This window comes from Poecile atricapillus, chromosome Z (assembly GCF_030490865.1).
Source record: "Poecile atricapillus isolate bPoeAtr1 chromosome Z, bPoeAtr1.hap1, whole genome shotgun sequence".
Taxonomy (NCBI): Eukaryota; Metazoa; Chordata; class Aves; order Passeriformes; family Paridae; genus Poecile; species Poecile atricapillus.
The window spans coordinates 40215061-40233598 of NC_081289.1; the positions used below are offsets into that span (position 1 = coordinate 40215061).

General features: G+C 37.0%; 1 protein-coding gene across 1 annotated transcript in view; it reads right to left on the reverse strand.

Annotated features, from left to right (window-relative positions):
- Window positions 1–18538, reverse strand: part of LOC131572753 (thyrotropin-releasing hormone-degrading ectoenzyme-like) — a 209869-nt gene that overhangs the window by 127860 nt on the left and 63471 nt on the right. Inside the window, exon 4 of the mRNA XM_058826073.1 lies at window positions 2337–2491. Within this exon, the coding sequence (XP_058682056.1) occupies window positions 2337–2491 (155 nt within the window). The remainder of the gene's footprint in view (window positions 1–2336; window positions 2492–18538) is intronic.

The following is an 18538-nucleotide window of genomic DNA, read 5'->3' on the forward strand; positions in this document are numbered from 1 at the left end:
TCAGTAACAGGGCTCTCATACAGATCAGTTTACTGCATGCTCTGATATGTTCCATAAATCTTTAAGTCATGGGTTTAAAGTCAGGGAAACTGGACAATGACACAACTCTTATTTAAAAAAAAAACAAAAAACAAAAAAACAAAAAAACACATGTTTTAGAAGAGTTCCATTTCCACCTCCCTGAAATCTAAAAAACACCAAATAAATAAAAAGTAAAACTGGAGGTGTAGAAATGTAGATTCTAGTTTTGCTTGCAATTGAGAGATTTTGGTTAATTTTTGTTATTCTATGTGTAAAAATGAGTGAAGGGGAAGAATATTCATGTGTCACCACAGGCTAACAGGTGATATGATGCACAGCAAAAGAACGTGAAAAATGCAGTGAATAAATAACAATTAAACAGCAGAGACAAGAGATCCTGGACCCAACTTGGTCTTGGTTCAGTACATTTTCAGCTAAGATGGTATTGTTTAGAGTTCCTTGAGGGGCTTCTGAGTATGGTAAGATAAAGGTAGAAAAAAGGGCTAAATTAAGACAATGTGATAGAGGTGCGAGACTGTTTTTTAGGTTATATTTTTTGAGTGTTCCTCCCTTTAAACCTTACTTGCAGGTGAATAATCTATATTCTGTGTGATTCAATTCTGTATCCGAGAAGTAGAAACAATGCTTCTTTAACATTAATTTTTTCTATCTTCTCTAGCTATCCAATGAAGCACCTGAGCAAAGACCTAATCTGCATGGCAGTGAAACAGAAACATCATCAGCAGGAATAGAGGAAATTACTTTTAATTAAGCAAACAGCACTGGAAGTGATATCAACATGGACATCAACCTCCTCATCTGCAATTATAGGGTAACTTAAATGCACTTTATGAGCATATTTCTACCCTAAAATAAATTCAGCTATAGTTTTTGCCTACTTCATGATCTTCTAAAATTCCCAGAACAATGTAAAACAGTTTCAGTGTATGTAAGAATAAAATAAGCAAACTTGGTCAGTTACCGATGTGATAATTGCCAAATCTGAAGTACAAACTGCTCTGGAAGCAGAGGAAATTGTCAAAGCAGTGCAAAGAATAACTGGAAGTAATGAAACAACTTCAGAAAAATCAAGACTTAAGCTGAACACTTGGGAAAAGTTACTTACCATCAGATTTAACCAAAAGGCTTTAAGGGAAGCCATATAACCCTGTAATCAGGAGCACTGAACCCAGCACTACAAACACATCACATGGAAAAATCTAATACTCACAGGAGCTGTGACTTGATGACCTAATGTATGTTTTCCACATATGATTCCTAAGGCACTGTAATTTTTCTAGCTGAACTGTGTACTATTCTATTGTACTGCACAGTGAAGAGCTTATAGCAAAATCAGATGATAGTATCAAGATCAAACCAACAATAACTTTTAATAAAAATTAAATTTCTTAGTTGAGGATTTCATATTCATCGACCAATTTAATGTGAAATACAAACATGAACCAAACATTATTTTCAGGCTCGTCTGCCAGACTGCCATTACAATGGCTCCCTTTTACATGGTACTTTTTATTTGCAGAAAGTGTTAAGCATTTGCATTGCCTTTAAAGAATACTGTGTAAAGTCACAGATGTAAGCCATGGTGATTACACAGTAGAATTTCATTCATTTTAACCTGAAGGCTATGATTATGCCTCTTATGAGTATAAGAAAGCGTTTCCTGCCCCTGTAGCAAATTTCTTCAATAACATTTGCATTCAACTCAATATTACTAACACTTGTAATGTGTTTAGTTTGAGATAAGAAGATGGGAAAAACGTAAAATAAATTGTAATATGGGTTTATTATTTTAAGTTTTCTTATTGACACAATAGTTTCTGTACACATAAAGACTCACTTATCCACCATTAGTGAACAGAAAGGGTCACTACCAAGCTGGAAAAAAACTGAGAAGAAAATGGAAATGTGTATATATGACAGAATACAAACACTACTACCAATTGACTTCAGACAAAACATTTTTTGACATGAACGTGAAACTTAGCATGAATCTGCTACCATCATGTTTATTCTACATACCAGTAACAAATACACTGACACACAAACACACAGAATATACCACTACAGAAGAAAGAGATTCTGTTCATTGCTACCAATTTTCTCTCCTATCCCCATTTTGAGTCTTCACAGTTTCTGTATTGTAGGGATGTGTCTTACAGACCTCCATGTTACATGGATTCCAGTTACAACAGAAATCACAACCATCCATATGTACGATACAAATCCATCTTCAGTTCTGAAAAGGGGCACATGGTTTCTGACATTAAGATCAAATACATGAACACCTTAAATACCTGATGGCATAGCTCATGTACAATGACCATGGTGACATCCAGTAGGTATAAAATAGAAGAAATGCTTGGATCTAGCAGTATCCTTTGCTCCACGAAAACACTCAGTCCCCAGTTTTCCATAGCAGCATAAGGATGCTTAGGCACAGCCAACAGATCTAGAAATAGAAAAAATACATGTTAACTCCTTGTGGGAGCTACTGTGCTGAAGAGCTGCTGTAAGAAGGACCATAAATCACTACTAAAAACATTTTAAATAACATACATGGGGGGAAAAAAAAAATCACACAAACCACAACCAAAAATTCTCTCTAGTAATATTTCTTAGGAAACATTGATAAAATACTCATTTTCATCCTATGCCACTATCTGTTCACAAGTGATTACCATGTTACTGATGTAATACAGTACTTAGTATTTCTAATGAAGCATTCTATAGAGAATCCAGCTTATTTATAGCACCTTGTTGATTTACTTCTGGGTTTGATACTGCTTCTCATGTTTACTACACCATATCAGCACAGTAACACAGACTCTTATTACAAGTATTTTTTGTATTTTCACTAAAACAACTCCTTTATGAACAGCTTGATCTTACACATCAAACTCTATGTAATGACTGACATTTAGGGGTGCAATGAAGAGATACCATTTCATAACATCAAGAAAAATGGCAAACTGTTCAGAATCCCCAGTTCTTACTAAACAAGGCATCTTCTGGTGTGCCCTGTTGCTAGCACACATCATCTGGGAGCAAGACTGCTGACAGCCACCTCTAAGCCCTGCCTGCTGGAACAATGGAACCACATGCAACTTAAGCAAATTCAGTTTTGTACTCAGTAAGTGACAAAATATTAGGACCAAGATGAGATAGTCCTTCATCAAGTCAAAAAAAAAGCACCAAGGAATCTCTCACAGTGGCATGAGGTTGAACAACTCAATACTACAATACGTGTCTTGGAAAAATTTTAACTGCAGAAGATTGAAAAGGAACTAAATTGACTACCAACTACATTGATTATAGTAAATTTCCATAGGAAATAAACCAATACACAATTCTGCTTCACAGCAAAAAACATCTGAAAGACCCCAGAAACAACTTGTTTGTCTGTCAGAAGCCCAGTACAACCTGTTTAAAGATCACACAGAATTTTGGAAGCTACAATGTGACATCAGCATGGTGCTCCCTCCAGTCAAACTAATTACCCTGACTTCTCAATTAATTAGCCTGGCTGCCACGCTCCTCTCTCATTTGCCTCTACTACTTCTGCTTCCAAAGCTAGTTCATTGGCAGTTATCACAAGTCTGTCTAGGTGGTCGTTCACTGGGTGACTTCCTAACATGAACAAGAGAAATTCTGACCTAATTATTCTAAATAATTCTCTAAATTGCATTACAGCACTGACACCTCTCCTAGGTTTGTCTGTTTTGGCTTGCCGATGTGTGTGCTGGAATTGGCTTGGAGAACAAACAGACTGCAGGAGCTCTACTCCAAGATTCATAGGAAGTTGCCACAGAAATACTGGGAAATGAGAATTTGGGTATATTCTAGCATTCCTAAAAAGGGCCTGCTTCAAGAAGCATAAAAATACCAGCCTCCTAGAGAATGCAATACACGTCTAGCAGCTACTTCCAAATACATGCAGAAAATATCCAAATCACAGACACACTTCAAATGCTAAGGAATAAATATTTTATAGAAAAGCAAACACTAGAACATGAGCCTAATTAAAGAAAATAAGGTAAAAATCCAAAACATGGTGCTCAAGATTAGGCATGTGAGTAAATTCAAAACCACATGCTTTCCTTTTCTTCTTCAGTTGAAGCTTGAACTGTACAATTTTTTCAGAATAACAGCAATTTGTTATAAATGACATGCAAAATGAAAAGCTCCTGTCTCCGATACAAAGAAGGAATAAGGATGGGATAAAAAAAAAAGACACAAACATTACCAGGTGGAATAACTGAAGTTAATGGCAAGTTTTCAGTAACATTAAACAGAGATCTCTTCCATTCTCAACTCTGTAAAGAAAGCCCTAACTTCTCCTACACCAATTCAACTTTCCTCCAAAAAGTGTCTTCAGAAGATGAATACTGTTCTTATCTACCCCAATTAAGTTTTCAGCATATCCCTTTAAACACAGAACAGAACTAGCACTAAAGTAAAAGCAGGTCCCTATTTTTCACTGATCCTTTAATCTCTTTATTCTCTTTTGGGTTCACTTGCAGGTTTTGGTCTTTCTTTCCCACCAAAACGGATAGATTTTGTTAGTGTCATCCAGTAATAAACTGAAATAACTCTTGTGGAACTGGGAAACAAGGGTGAGGTCTCACACTAAACACGTTTACAGGCTAATTATAGACTGTCTTTTACTATTTGTGTCGTTGGTATTGCTTTGCTGGTTTGGACTGATACTTTATAGCACTGACACACCAATAAAACCTTCCAGTCTGATGGACAGATAACTGCCTTGCAGGTAGGCAACCACAGAGGGATATTTTAAATCACTTTCATCCAACATAGCCCCATTTCTCTGCAAGCCTGAAAAGTCCTTTCACGCACCGGCTACTGCTGAAACGGCTTTTCTGAAGAGAGAAAACAAAACATATTAGATAACCCTGTCAGTTTCCAGAATGCTAATCCCTGCAGGTGACATGAGCATACCAATAATGTTGAGTGAGTATGAGCACACTACCATTTTCTAGTACAGGGTCTGATACACTACACTTTAAGGCAAAAGAAACTTCCTTAATCTCCACTGACTGACAGAATGGTCTGTGAAAATACATCAACAATCAAAATTTTTTGCTACTTACTGTCCATGTCTAAATTCTGAATATCAAAGTTTCAATGTTAATTTTTCAGTGTCTGGTCTTTGTTAGCTTAAAAAAATTCTACTACCTTTAAATAAAATTCCAAACACGTCTAGTTTTGTGGTAAAAGACACAATAATCCATATCTTTCTCTGGGGAGTAATAAACGTTTGATTTCAGAGGAACAATGTGTGATGTTCAAGTCTCAACATGAGAATTTGTATTTCCCTGTTTATCACACCATTAGAGCCCTGAGCAAGGTATCCTGTGATCCTGGAGGTGACATCTGTTAAGGTTTTAGTGTCATTTTTAAGGTACAAAAGGAGGAGTGATAATGCACATTTTGATGGAAATATCATTCACACATATTACTGCACGAAAGTGTTTTGCACTAACTGCAAAATAGGAACTACTGAATATATAACGGCTTGTGTACATGCTGCATCCAGTCACTCTGCGCACTATTTAATTAAATTCTTTGTAAAGCACTTGTGAATGTTTGATTATGTGGATATTGCTGGGGAAATAGAAATGTGTGTTATTGCTTGCAGAGAATAATATCCTCATGCGTCATAAAACTGTTACTTGAGATTTCCTGATACAGCAGTGCAGAGTCCCGTGTAGTGCTGGAATAATAAAGGGTTTCCGCCTCCTGGCCTTCACAGAGACATTCATGACCAACAACTAAAAATTATACAGCTAAAAAAAAATCACAAGACAAAAATATGTTGGATCTTCACACTAACATGCTATACTGGTACAATTATTTGAAAACAAGGACAGCATTTGGAATTTTAAAAAAACTATTTCTGTGTGACTTTCTTGAAAAAGAAATTATGTTACAAAAATTGTACATAGCTCAACAGCTTTCTTTATTTCCAAACATTTAATTAAGGCATCATAACTATGTGAGCTTACATCAAAATATAATCCTTTGACATTATCATCCAGTTATCATCATAGTGCAAAATAGGAATTTGCAATTTCACACTTAAACTGGCCATAAAGCAAACACACATTTGATGGGAGTTTTTTATCTATGAACTTACTATCTGTGCAATGTGCTCAAATTATACTGTTTTTCAATCTTTGCCACTCAGTCATGTATCTTCCAGGTTCTGTTAAAAACCATTATATCAAAGCACAAACTAGGAGCATCACTCCTATTTTAAAATGAGAGCAAGGTTAGAACTGAAAAGGATTAAATGCAAAATGATCCAGCTCTCTCATGCAGAGTACCATGAATTTGTGGGGCCTTTCCCCCTGCTTTACCATCCTACTCTTTGGAAAACACCAAAGCATCTTCTCCATCACTGTGATTCCACTATACTTAACCACCCCCATTAGGAGCTGGACAAGGATGTTGGTATAACATGCACACATCCTCACTATACATATAAATATGAGTGCACGAATAAACACCAACAGACATCCACATTTACTAACATTATGAACTGCAGTCTTATTTGTTTTAGCTGCTGGTTGAAATGTAACCAAGAGCATGATACTCCAGAACATGACAGTATTAAATTTCTAATACTCATAGTAAAAGTTAAAAGCACTAAGGGGAAAAAAAAAACCAAAAAACTAGATTCATGAATTATTTCTTCAAATTTTCTGCTAGCATACATGAGAAGTCTCCCAAATAAATATCTGAGACCCCTGAAACACTGAAAATTGTAAATGAGAACATAAAACTGAGAGACAAGAATTTTCTGTCAAGCATATATTTTCCTTAATAAATCCAGGAGGTATTCAGGGATAAACTGTTCACTCCATGAACTCCATGTTTTTCCCTTATAATTCCTACTTTTATTACAAAAATGACACTACAAAAATAATTTGAATTTATCTCTGTGCCTCTCACAATGTTATTTTCATTAATTTCTTCAGAAGCTTTCTTCAGGATATTGGTGCACGTATCTTGCTCCCACAGGATGTCCACTTTTCTGACAACAAATTCAACAAATTAAGAGGAAGCATGGACTAGTATCAGTTTATTTAAGTCATGCCATAAGTATGTTTTTGCCCTTTCCTTGTACTGCATAATGCAATCAATAGCTTTATTAAATTTCTCTAAAGGCCTTGTGCAATTTCCTAAATGAATGCTACTGTAGCCATAGAAAAAAAAAAATAGAACTGTTTACCAGAAGGGTACATATTTCTACCACTCAGATTCCTTAATCAAAGTAATTTTTCACTAAGTAGAAGATGCTTTTCTGTAGCCCAGTATCATTTCATGATTTATGCAAGTTTATTAGGAACAAGCCAAATACAAAAAGTGACAGATCTCATTAAAAAACAAAGTCAAACAGTAGTTATTGTAAGAAATACCCAAATTTTCTACTGATAATGGTACTTGCGATAAATATCTAAATTAGCTGCTGATTTGTCTTTTTTGCACTGTTTGATTAGTTTATGTCAGAGAAGTTAGTTCTGGAAAACCAAGTGACTTCTTTATATACTTTCATCCCCTTAAAAAGATACAGGGGGGAGGGAGGAGGCAGGCAGGGGAACAACACAATGGGATGACACACCAAAAAGCCCAATATCCCAAGGATAGCAACAAGGTTGGTAAAATCTCTCTCAAACCAATGTTTGCCTTGAGACACTTTGAAACACCCTATTTTCAGAAAATACTAAGTGCATGTTTTCTGAAAACTAAATCAATTCAGTATTTCACTTTTGGCAGTTAGGACTTAAATACCCTAAATTAGCTGTCTTTAAACTTAATAGTATTATTCTGTCTTATCTCAGCACATGTAAAGCATTCAAATGCACAGAAGCCACAAATGACCTGGATGACACCCCCACAGGAAATCTTCGATTAATGCTTCTGCTCAGCCAAATGCTTATTCTGGCACACATCAGTTTTTATCTCCAGAACTGTATCACCACTACCCTTCTGTAAGCTTGACACTTAACAACCCACACGGACGCTAGCCTGCAGAGTTAATGCAAAGGTCTAAAATTGTTTGCCATTATTCTGGTCAAATCAAATGGCTTGTTGCAGACCCTGAGGAGAAATCACTACCACACAGCAGTTTATTGCTGGGGTTTTTATTGCTTCTTATTGCTGTACAAAGTATTACTTAACATTAACTGACATAAACAATGGATGGATTCTCGGAGTGTTTGATACATATAGCAGATATTTAATGCAATGTGAATATTAAAGGATCCAAGAGGGGAAAAAAATGTGCAAGAGAAAGCTGGGGAGGGTAAGGAGAGAGAATATATCTTCACAGAAACAAAGAAAGAAAAACTTTGCTAGGTTTTCAAGCAACTGAGCCTTGACACTGGGTGATAGCTAGTTTATAGTTTAAGAAAATAAAAATCTGTTGATTTTATTTGACATGCATATTATTAAATTTCTTTCAGTTTTGATACCCCCAGTCCATAGATCATTGCTTTGTTATTTCAAAGTATATCAAATGATTCAATGTTAAAATGAAAAATGAATGCAATCACCCACTGAGGATGAATTGTGTATCATCTAGGTTATATTGATCTGCACAGGAACAATGCCTTTCTTTTAAAATAATACCTGGACAGATCATTATGAATTGCTGCACAGTATTAAACAAGGAAAAAAATCTTTCACAAAGTTTCTTTTTATAAACTTTTTTCCTCCGTTTCAGCCTTATATGGGAATTCGAACAAGGAGCTGTATGGCTCAAACCAGGACAGACTGAAATGAGTTCAGGTTTCTGTTACTCCAAGTAACAGGACAGTACTGTGTATGTATCCTCTACAGTATATAAGCAATAGAACACAGAAAATACATTCCAACTCTCAACACTGAAATATCTGGAGAGAGGAAAAAAGAAGAAATACTTTTGTTGCCTTCATAAATACTGTTTCTAACGTAAATACTAAGAGCACTGACATGATGGAAAATTGCCAACAGCCATTTTCCTACCACCAGAGTTAATAGAGCATGAGGATTCTATGGCTGAAAACAACACGACACTGATTACCGAGCACTATCAGTACGAATGCTGCTGCAAAGAAAATGATCAAGTGCCACTGTCATATGCCTTCTCTTTGCTGCAAAATCAAGGTGTGGGTACACAGAAAACTCCAGAACTCCATTCTACTTAAGAGTAGTAATGAGATAATTTTATTTTTTTTTTCATCTGGCACACATTAAACTGATTTGCATCACAGTAATAAAGAGATGAATGTCTGCATAAGTACAACACTCTATAGATTAAGATTTACCTCTTTTATGTTTGCTTTAAAGTAAGATCACATTCACAGGTGATGGGCACAGTTTAACAGGGAAGGTAGAAATAGGAATTTTGGAAAGATAGGCAGTTATTTTGCATTAGCAGTATATTATATTTCACATGGAAATAAAATTACAATGTACCTAATCATATTAACTGATACATCTGAAGGCAGTATTTTTGTGGGGACTGTATCTATTTATCTTCTGTTCCAGAGTAAGATGAGAAAATGCAAATGAACTGTACTGGATAACTCCTGAGATACTGTTTTTAGATCTTGCTGTGTATCCTAAGTCCTAGAATAGAGTTTATCTTACATTCTTATGCAAATACTTTCGGTATAGTAAATCAGGATATAACTTTAGTATCTCAACACTAAAAACAGTAATCCATTCATCACTTTGTTTATTGAATTATTTTAACAAAAGAATTAGTATCTTTCTATGACATATCACAATAAAAACCCATCATCTCGAATTCTAAAGAAATGAAAGTAAGAGGACTCACTTTGTCCTCATGCAAGTTCAAACTCTCTCCTTCTCACTCATACCTAAGGACACAACCAGGTAAACCAATTCTTGTCACACAATCCATACTCACAAGAGGCTCAAATTACACCCTAATGGATCAGAATACAGAAGTCCCAGGTAAACTCCTTGATGCATTTAGATTTCCTAGAGATATTTAACTAAGTGAATTTACTACTTCACTCTGTTACCAATCAGCACAGGCACAGCCTGCCAACCATGTGCTGTGCGGCAACTCATGACAGGTGAAAAAACTGCAGTCAAAAAGCAGCTACACAAGACTGTGACAGAAAAAACTATGCCTCTGCACAGTTTCCCTGTGTTTCCCACAGTAAAATGCAGCACCAAAATCTGAACCAACAAGAAGCTCCACTTTCCCGCCACGGGAGCACTGAGTGGTGGGCTCCACTCAGTACACACCCTATGCAGAAGAAGACAGTAACGTGTCTCCAAACAAATAGGGTCTTTTTCTAAGCATCTGGACCCAGACTTAACCCCACATGATTATCTGAGGGGGAAGCGGGAAATAATTAAGAGAAATAAAAGGAATTAGCAAGATGGAAAAGCAGAATAGCTGAAACCTTCACCAGAGCTGAAAATCTCCCTGAGCATGAAAAACAATGGGAAGGGATGAAGACAGTGCTTCATTCTGCACCTGGAAACAACTGATACTAGTGACGAGAAAGACAGTAATTAGAAAGTAACCTTATTTCTGACAGTTGTGGTTCCAGACATATTTCAAGTGTTTAATAGTTTCAATTAACTCAGAGAATAGAACCCAAACATGAAAATCTGTCACAAAAATGGAATACTGCAAACTGTAAAAATAAAATACTCTAGAAAGAAGTATTTGTTATCTGAAGTTACAAAAGAAAAGTGACACACTGAAGAGAGGCTGGTGACCGATACCAAATGCACTGTACTACTTAAGTTTGGCAAGGAGCTAACCAGAGCTGACAACACAACAGATTAGGACAGACCTGGGACAAGTTATTTCAGGAACAGACTCCTGACTTCCTCAGAAAAAAAGGAAAAGCAGAGGTTGGCAAACAACAGGAGCCATCTAGTCCAGAACAAAGTTTACCGAGATCAGTCAGATCTCTGACACAGGGAGTAAGATTGATAATCCAATATCCCACCAGAAAATAAACACAAAATAGAAAATCATCCAGAGCTGAGAGAACATGTGGAGCTGCACACACAGTGACAGTCTAGACAAGCAATAGTCCTCATCAGAGTGGGGGAAGAAATTCTGAAAGGGTGATGAATTACAGCTCTCTCTCCATTCCACCAATGGAGTGACTACACTGACAAGGGGGATGTGATGACAGCAACACTTACACCTATTAGTATTTCCTTTGTACTTCTATGATACACAAATGCTATAGGGTATGGTAATGCTATACCTTTATATTAAGTATGCCTTTTTAGTTCCCTTAAATCACATTTAAGCCAAATTCAGGTAAAAAAAAATCAGTCATACATTTTATCAATAACTTTCAAAGCTGACAACACTGCTGAATGCTTAGTAAAGTTACCACCAAAAAGACAAAATCTATGTTTAATGCAGTTACACTGATCCATACCTACATCCATATTGAACTGGCACTAACAAGGAGGTAATCACAGCTCAGGTCCTTGTGCACACCTTATGTTTCACATTTTCCCAATCACTGAAAAATTATTCACAAGTTCTGGTCTGAGAATTCATCCGCAAGAGATTAACTTCTCACTGAGTACTCTCAGGTGCACTCCTCCATTCCCTCTGAGATCTTCATATTCCTTCATCAGTTAAATCACAACAGGCTTTGAAATGTTTCTGGGATCTAAACAGACTTACATCTTTCATCCTGACTCCTTCTGTTTCCTCCATGTTTGAGACACAGTCTGTCAATTTTTCTTAATAGTGCTTGTTCACTTCCTTAGAAATGCAAATATCTGTTTTTTAGACTAAAAAACATCTTCCCTGCTAAACTGGCTGGTAAGCAGCTTCTTACTTCAGTGGGGGATAACAACATTTTCCTCTCACTTTAGTAATTCATTTGCATTTTTGCAGTGTCTAATGTGACCTCCACCAGAGCTTACAGTCTGTATCAATCTTTACTTGCATTATCCAAAGATCTAAATAAATACAATGTAAGCAGTTCATTGCTGACTGCTGAGACCAACAATCCCAACACACCAGTAATGAACCACAACGGGATAACAGTGGGCTTGAGCAACTGAACCCCACTGCAGCCTCACTGTTCTCAAAGTTAGAGCAGAGTAAAACAACTTCAGGATATAACAAATAAGAAAACAAAGTAACTATATATTCCCTTCTTTCTGCACAAGGAAGAACCCATGTAAAATTGGAACTCTTTTTACTGCCTACAAAAGGCAGTATTTTGAGAGGCCACTGATATCAAGTATTCCTGTGTTAGATGAATATGCAAAATTCGGGCAGATGCCATTTGAAAAGGTTATGCATTCATCTTACGATGGCACAGACAGGGTATCAAGTTTTACATAGTAATATTTCCTATGGGAAAAGACAGGAAGAGAGAGCAGCAAGAGGCATTCAACAACTTTGTGAAGATTTTAGGAAAAGGCCAAGCTAAAACCAAACACACAAAAAAACCAAAAAAACAAAAACATAAAGGACATACATTGGAAGTATTGTAGTGGAAATACAGAAAGCTATTAGTGCATTGAGATGTGCAGGGAGAGTACAAAAACAGCATTATCATCATTTCTAGTCAATAGAAAAGATACTAAGATTCCCTGGAATAATGGATTATGTGACCAAATTTGTGCCAGATGCAGGGGGTTTTTAATCAGCAACTACTGTAAGCACTACTGAGAAACCCTGTTTACAGACATCATAGAAGTCTGAAAAGGCAACAAGAACTGAGATAAAGAGATCTCCCTGTAATCCCACAGCCAATTCAGAAACAGGATGACAGAAAACATAACACTAAATTCTTGAAGTACCTTTAACACGGCATCAGGGCATTCCTCTAACAGATTCACACAATGGTTGGGACTGGAAGGAATCTCCAGAGTCTATATTGTCCAACTCCCCTGCTCAAAGAGGGCCATCAAGAGCCAGTTGCCTAAGACTATATCCAGATGGCTTTTGAATATCTCTTAGGACTGAGACACCACAATCTCTGTGTTCCCTAGAATTTAGCAGATGATCTTTCCAAGCTTAGTAATTTGTCATTCTTTAAAACTTCATTGAACAGTTTGAATATTACCTCAAATTTAAATTAGCAAAATAGAACAATCAGGCCTCCACAAATCCACTACAATTTACAATCTTAGTTCAAAACAGGGTATTTTATGCTAAAGTCTAATTAAAAATATGTTTTAAATAACAGCATTTTATACACTTTTACTAACATATTTCCTATAAAAAAATTTCTTTTAGTGTCCATGTTTTACTTATAATACTGCTCTGGAGTAAACAGAGAACTCTTGTCATGGCCAAATGAAATAACTGGTTTTGGTACTCAACAGCCAGAAGAACTGCAGACAAAGAAGTTATCTACTTTTTCTCCACATATTTTGCATTTCACAAATTGCAGGGTGATGACCAAACCTAAGAAGGTAGCTTGGAAAACCAGAAGAACACTATCTTAAGCTAATGAAAGATGGGATTACTTCTGAAAAAAAAAATTAAGATCCTGTCTCAGGGTACCAACAAACACAGTGGAAAAAGCTGAAAAATGTCACCAGAAGGCTTGAGAGATAAAGTTGAAACAGATGAGAAACACAAACTGAGAAACAAGACAAAGACATGAAAAGTTTGCCTGAGACAGTAAATAAGGGCTGAGAAGCAAAGGAAATGTTATCACAGGGACTATGAATAAAAACAGGAAAAACATTTTGAGAGGCTAAAGAGGGAGCAGGTGAACACTCCTTGCTAGGACACATTAGGACACCACCATCTACCCAAATCCCAGTAAGGTTTTGTGTATCTTCAATTCACAGAACTAGAAGAAACAGAAAAGCTGTGGAAAAGCCCATCCACTGCTCAGGTAATAAGGAACTGAATGAGCAGAAGGCTCATGAGGTATTAAAATAATACCTTCAGCAATCACTTCAGCAATTATTCAGTTATTAGAGATGTTAACACCCTAGATGTTCATGTACTCTGCCTTTTAGAACTAAGTAGCCAGAATGGCTGCAGAGAAGTTCTCAAGAACTCTGGAAATTAGTAACACCTTGGGAAAATTATAGCTTGAAAATCATTGAAGGGCAGAACTAACCTTGTCTCCTTCAACAAGGTGACCTACATAGTGGATGAGGGAAAGGCTGCGGTTATTTTCTACATGGACATCAGTAAAGCCTTTGACTGCATTCCCCATAGCATTCAGCTGGACCAGATGACTGCTCATAGTTTGGATGGATGTGCTGCTCACTGGGTAAAAAAAATGGCTGGATGGGCAAGCTCAGGGAGTGGTGGTGAATGGAGATATACTCAGCCAATGGTGAGTCACCAGTGGTGTTTCACAGCACCCAGTACTGGAGCCAGTGCTTAAAATCTTCACTGACAACCTAGACAAGGGGATTGAGAGCACCCTCAGTAAGTTCACAGACAATACCAAATTGGGTGGGAGTGTTGATCTGCAGGATCAGGAAGGCTCTGCAGAGGGATCTGGACAGACTGGATCCATGTGCTACGGCCAACTGCATGAGATTCAACAAGGCCAAATGCCATGCCAGACACCTGGGTCACAATAACCCCATGTAATGCTACAGTCTTGGGGTGGAGTGGCTGGAAACTGGACAGAAAAGGATGTGGTGGTGGCAGCAGCTGAACATGAGCCATTGTGTGCCTAGGTGGCCAAGAAGGCTACCGGCATCCTGACCTGTATCAGCAAGAGTGTGGTCAGCAGGACCAGGGCGGTGATTATCCCCTTGTATTCAGCCCCACCAGTGCTGAATGGTGGGGCTGTACCTTCAGTCCTGTGTTCCAGTTTGGGGCTCCTCACTATTAAAAAGGACATGGAGATGCTGGAGTTTGTCTAAAGAAGGACAACAGAGCTGGGGAAGGGTCAGGAGCACAAGTCTGATGAGAGGCAGCTGAGGGAACTGGGATTGCTTCCTCTGAAGAAAAGGAGACTCAGGAGAAACCTCACTCCTCTCTACGACTACCTGGAAGGAGTTTGTAGCCAGATGGGGATTGGTCTCTTCTCCAAAATAACACGCACCAGGACAAGAGGAAATGGTCTTGAGTTGCAATATGGGAAGTTTAGATTAGGTATTAAGAAAAAATCTTGTCTAAAAGTGCAATCAGGCATTGGATCAGGCCACCCAGGGAAATGATGGCATTATCAACCATAGAAGCATTCAGAAAATGTGTGGATGTGACACCTGGGGACACAGTTTAGTGGTGAACATAGCAGTGCTGGTTTAACAGCTGGACTGATGATCTTAAAGGTCTTTTCCAACCTTAACAATTCTATGAAACAGCTTTACATAGTGCAGTTCCATTTGAGAGCGAACTATGTACACAAAATGCAGTGACACAGAGAACTGAGAGACCACATGAGTATCAAAAATGTTGAAGGAAAAACAGCAGTTAAACTGAACAAGCAAAAGAAGCCATAAAAAGAAGTTTGAATAAAGTGAACATAAAGCAGACAGAAATTCAGTACAATCAATTGCATCTGTCAGGTAAAGAAGCCGAGAACCTTCCTGATCAGCCCCTGGCAACAAAAAAGATACCAAAACAAATGCAGCACGTTCTTCTCCTGAAATAGCACTATTTGTCCAAGTACAATCTTGTTTATGCCCCACGTTATACCGTGACATTACAAAGTCATGGAGATAGATGTCTGTTCTCAGTACTACTAGCCCACTGAATACATAAACTTTTCCAATTATACAGAAATCAGAATGGTTTCCCTGAGTAGAATTCCACTCTCTGCATCACAGATTTAAACATTAAAGTTATATTAAAGTTATATTAAAGTACCATAACAAAGTTAGGTTCACAAACCTCATGGAAACTTGATAACCAATGAATAATTTACATTAACATAATACAGGTCTCATTTCAAAATGTTTCTATTATGATGACTTTTCTCTGTTAGAATCATAATTTTCCCATACCATCTTGCTTCATTATTATTTACAGAAAAAGCAATTTCTGATCATGCCTCTTAAAAGTAAAAATCCAATTAAAGATTTTGCTGCATCAGTAACGTTTGGTGTAGACCATGACTGAGCATACAGGCTTTTCTTTTCAGAAAATGTAAGAAAAACTTGCATAAAACAAGTATTGTAATGTCTACTAGAAGAAAGAGAATAAATTTCTAGATCTTCAGTACAATGAAAGGCACAAAAGAATGCCTAGTATGGAATCATAATCTAATAGCCCCTGAATTTAGGAAGTCTTTTTGTTCTCACTCCTAACACAGAGCACATAGCTAATTCAATGTGCACCACTGAAGCGTTCTTAAAAATCTTAATAATATTATGCACAGGACCACTGCAGTTCTGTAGTAAACCTGGTAAGCCAGGACACCAAGTCATCAAATCATCTGAACTGAAAGTATGCAAAATTCCATTTTGAAGACTTTAAGACACTGAAGTCTTTGAACCAAGTTCTCCTTTACGCTGAAGATATGATCTTTTCCTCCTAAAAGACAGGCTATAAAACAGCCTGAATGAAGCAGTGTTTACACGTGGCTCCTGGTCCCTTTTCAGAGCTGGAACAATCATATGCTGGTTTCAATGCAAATCAAATTCAAAAGGACTAAGGACTTGCTTAAAGCAAATTATTAAGTATGAAAGATCAAAGTCTAGCGCTCTACTGGCATCTGAGAATGCAAATGAGAGACACAGATGGGGCTGAAGGAAAACAAAGGAGAAGTGAGGGATTCTTTCTTGGTACAAGCATTAAAAATCTACCGGTTTAAATTAAACAGTAAAAATTATATTAGTGGAGGAATCCTCTACTTATCTCATGACTTTACTTGATGGAAGGCACATTACAGGTATTTCAATAAGAGGTCAATCTGGTTTGCTTTTTTGTGCTAATATTTTGATAATTCTCAAGATCTTTTACTCTTTAAGCCAGTTTTGTTCTGTCTCTTTTAGTAAACATTGATTTTTTTTTTCCCCCCATCTGCACTTCAAATAGAGCTAAAACAAGCAAGGGTGGTTTTGTTTAACACCTTCAAAGGTGCTGAACCTCCTCTGGCTAGCTGGAACAAAAATGCACAGCTGTAACTAGTTCTTTATGGATATTCCAGTCCCAATTTCTTCTTCTTTAAATCTTTAAAATCTGTTCAAAATAAGTACAGTGCATTCTTCTTCAAAGAGGAATGGTACTGTACTTTGCATTACCGTACATAATCTCAGTACATTCCTTGCTGTCTGTGCTGACTGGAAGTTCAGCTTGATGTCAGCTTGAAGGTATGGCAGTGATGACCACAGACAGTCATCTACAGAGACAAATTACTAGGGGTTTCAAGAATACCAGCTATCCTGCCAGCAAGAAAAAATGAAACACATATTCATTAAAAGACACTTTTGTCCCTTGCCATGGCTGCACAAGGAACTGCTATTTCATTTACAAGTAAAGATTCAGTGTTGCAGTGACAATACAAATTTCAGTGAATGGGGTACTAGGCTTGACAAAGTGATGAGTGATTACTACCTGTCCTTTCAAACTTCAGTACTTGAAGTAACCAATGGAAAACTTTAGAAGCCTCAGACAAAAGATGAAAAATCTCAGCCATCAGTTTAGGATCTAGGAAAGCACATCCTTCCATCTGGTATTTAACATTCTAGATACTCAGCTTTTTCCACAGACATTCTCTCATCATTTTATATTAACTATTTTTTGTAATAAAATAATAAAACTTTTATAGTTTATTTTTGTAATAAAAAATAAACTATTTTTGTAATAAAATAGCTTCAATTGAAAACAAATATGCAACCACAATTAATTAATTCTATTCAATTGTATGCAATACTGAGAAAAGCATAATTATAGAAATACATTCTAGCAACTAAAGAAGAAAGACAAGGAGCGCTCATAACAAAAGTTATCACAGAATTCTGCTACTTAGTCTATAGGGTATCAATCCTTCTGGCATTAACATGTCATTCCTAGATATTTCAGCTCTTGAAGTGTTTTTCCATAGTGAGAGAATTCACTTGCATCAGCATGTGATCTAATTCACTAAAGTACTGTTGAAAGCACAGCAAGTCTTCTGGCACATGAATCCCTGTAATGACTTGGCCTCCTGAAAATCCAGGAATTCTGGCCTTCACATAACTCTCACTGTCAATTCAACGAACATTATATTTGTTAACTTGTCTCCTCTCCTAGTATCGTAATGATGTCTCCCTCCCTCTTGATCAAAACTCTATATCTTCTTTCTGACTATATTAGATTACTCCCTTTTACATCCTTAGGTACATTTGCAATTTTGTGTTTGGATGCTGGAAGGGAGTCAAGAAAAACTGAAGAGAGAACTGCATCTCATGTGACCTCCAAGAAAGAAAAGTAGTTGAGTCATCAATCCTTGAAATTCTTTTGAGTGCATGTAATCAAAAACCAGAAGGAATCTCTTTACCAGCCTTTCTTATGCAGAATCAGCAATTCTATCTTTTTGCCACCCCTTTAGTA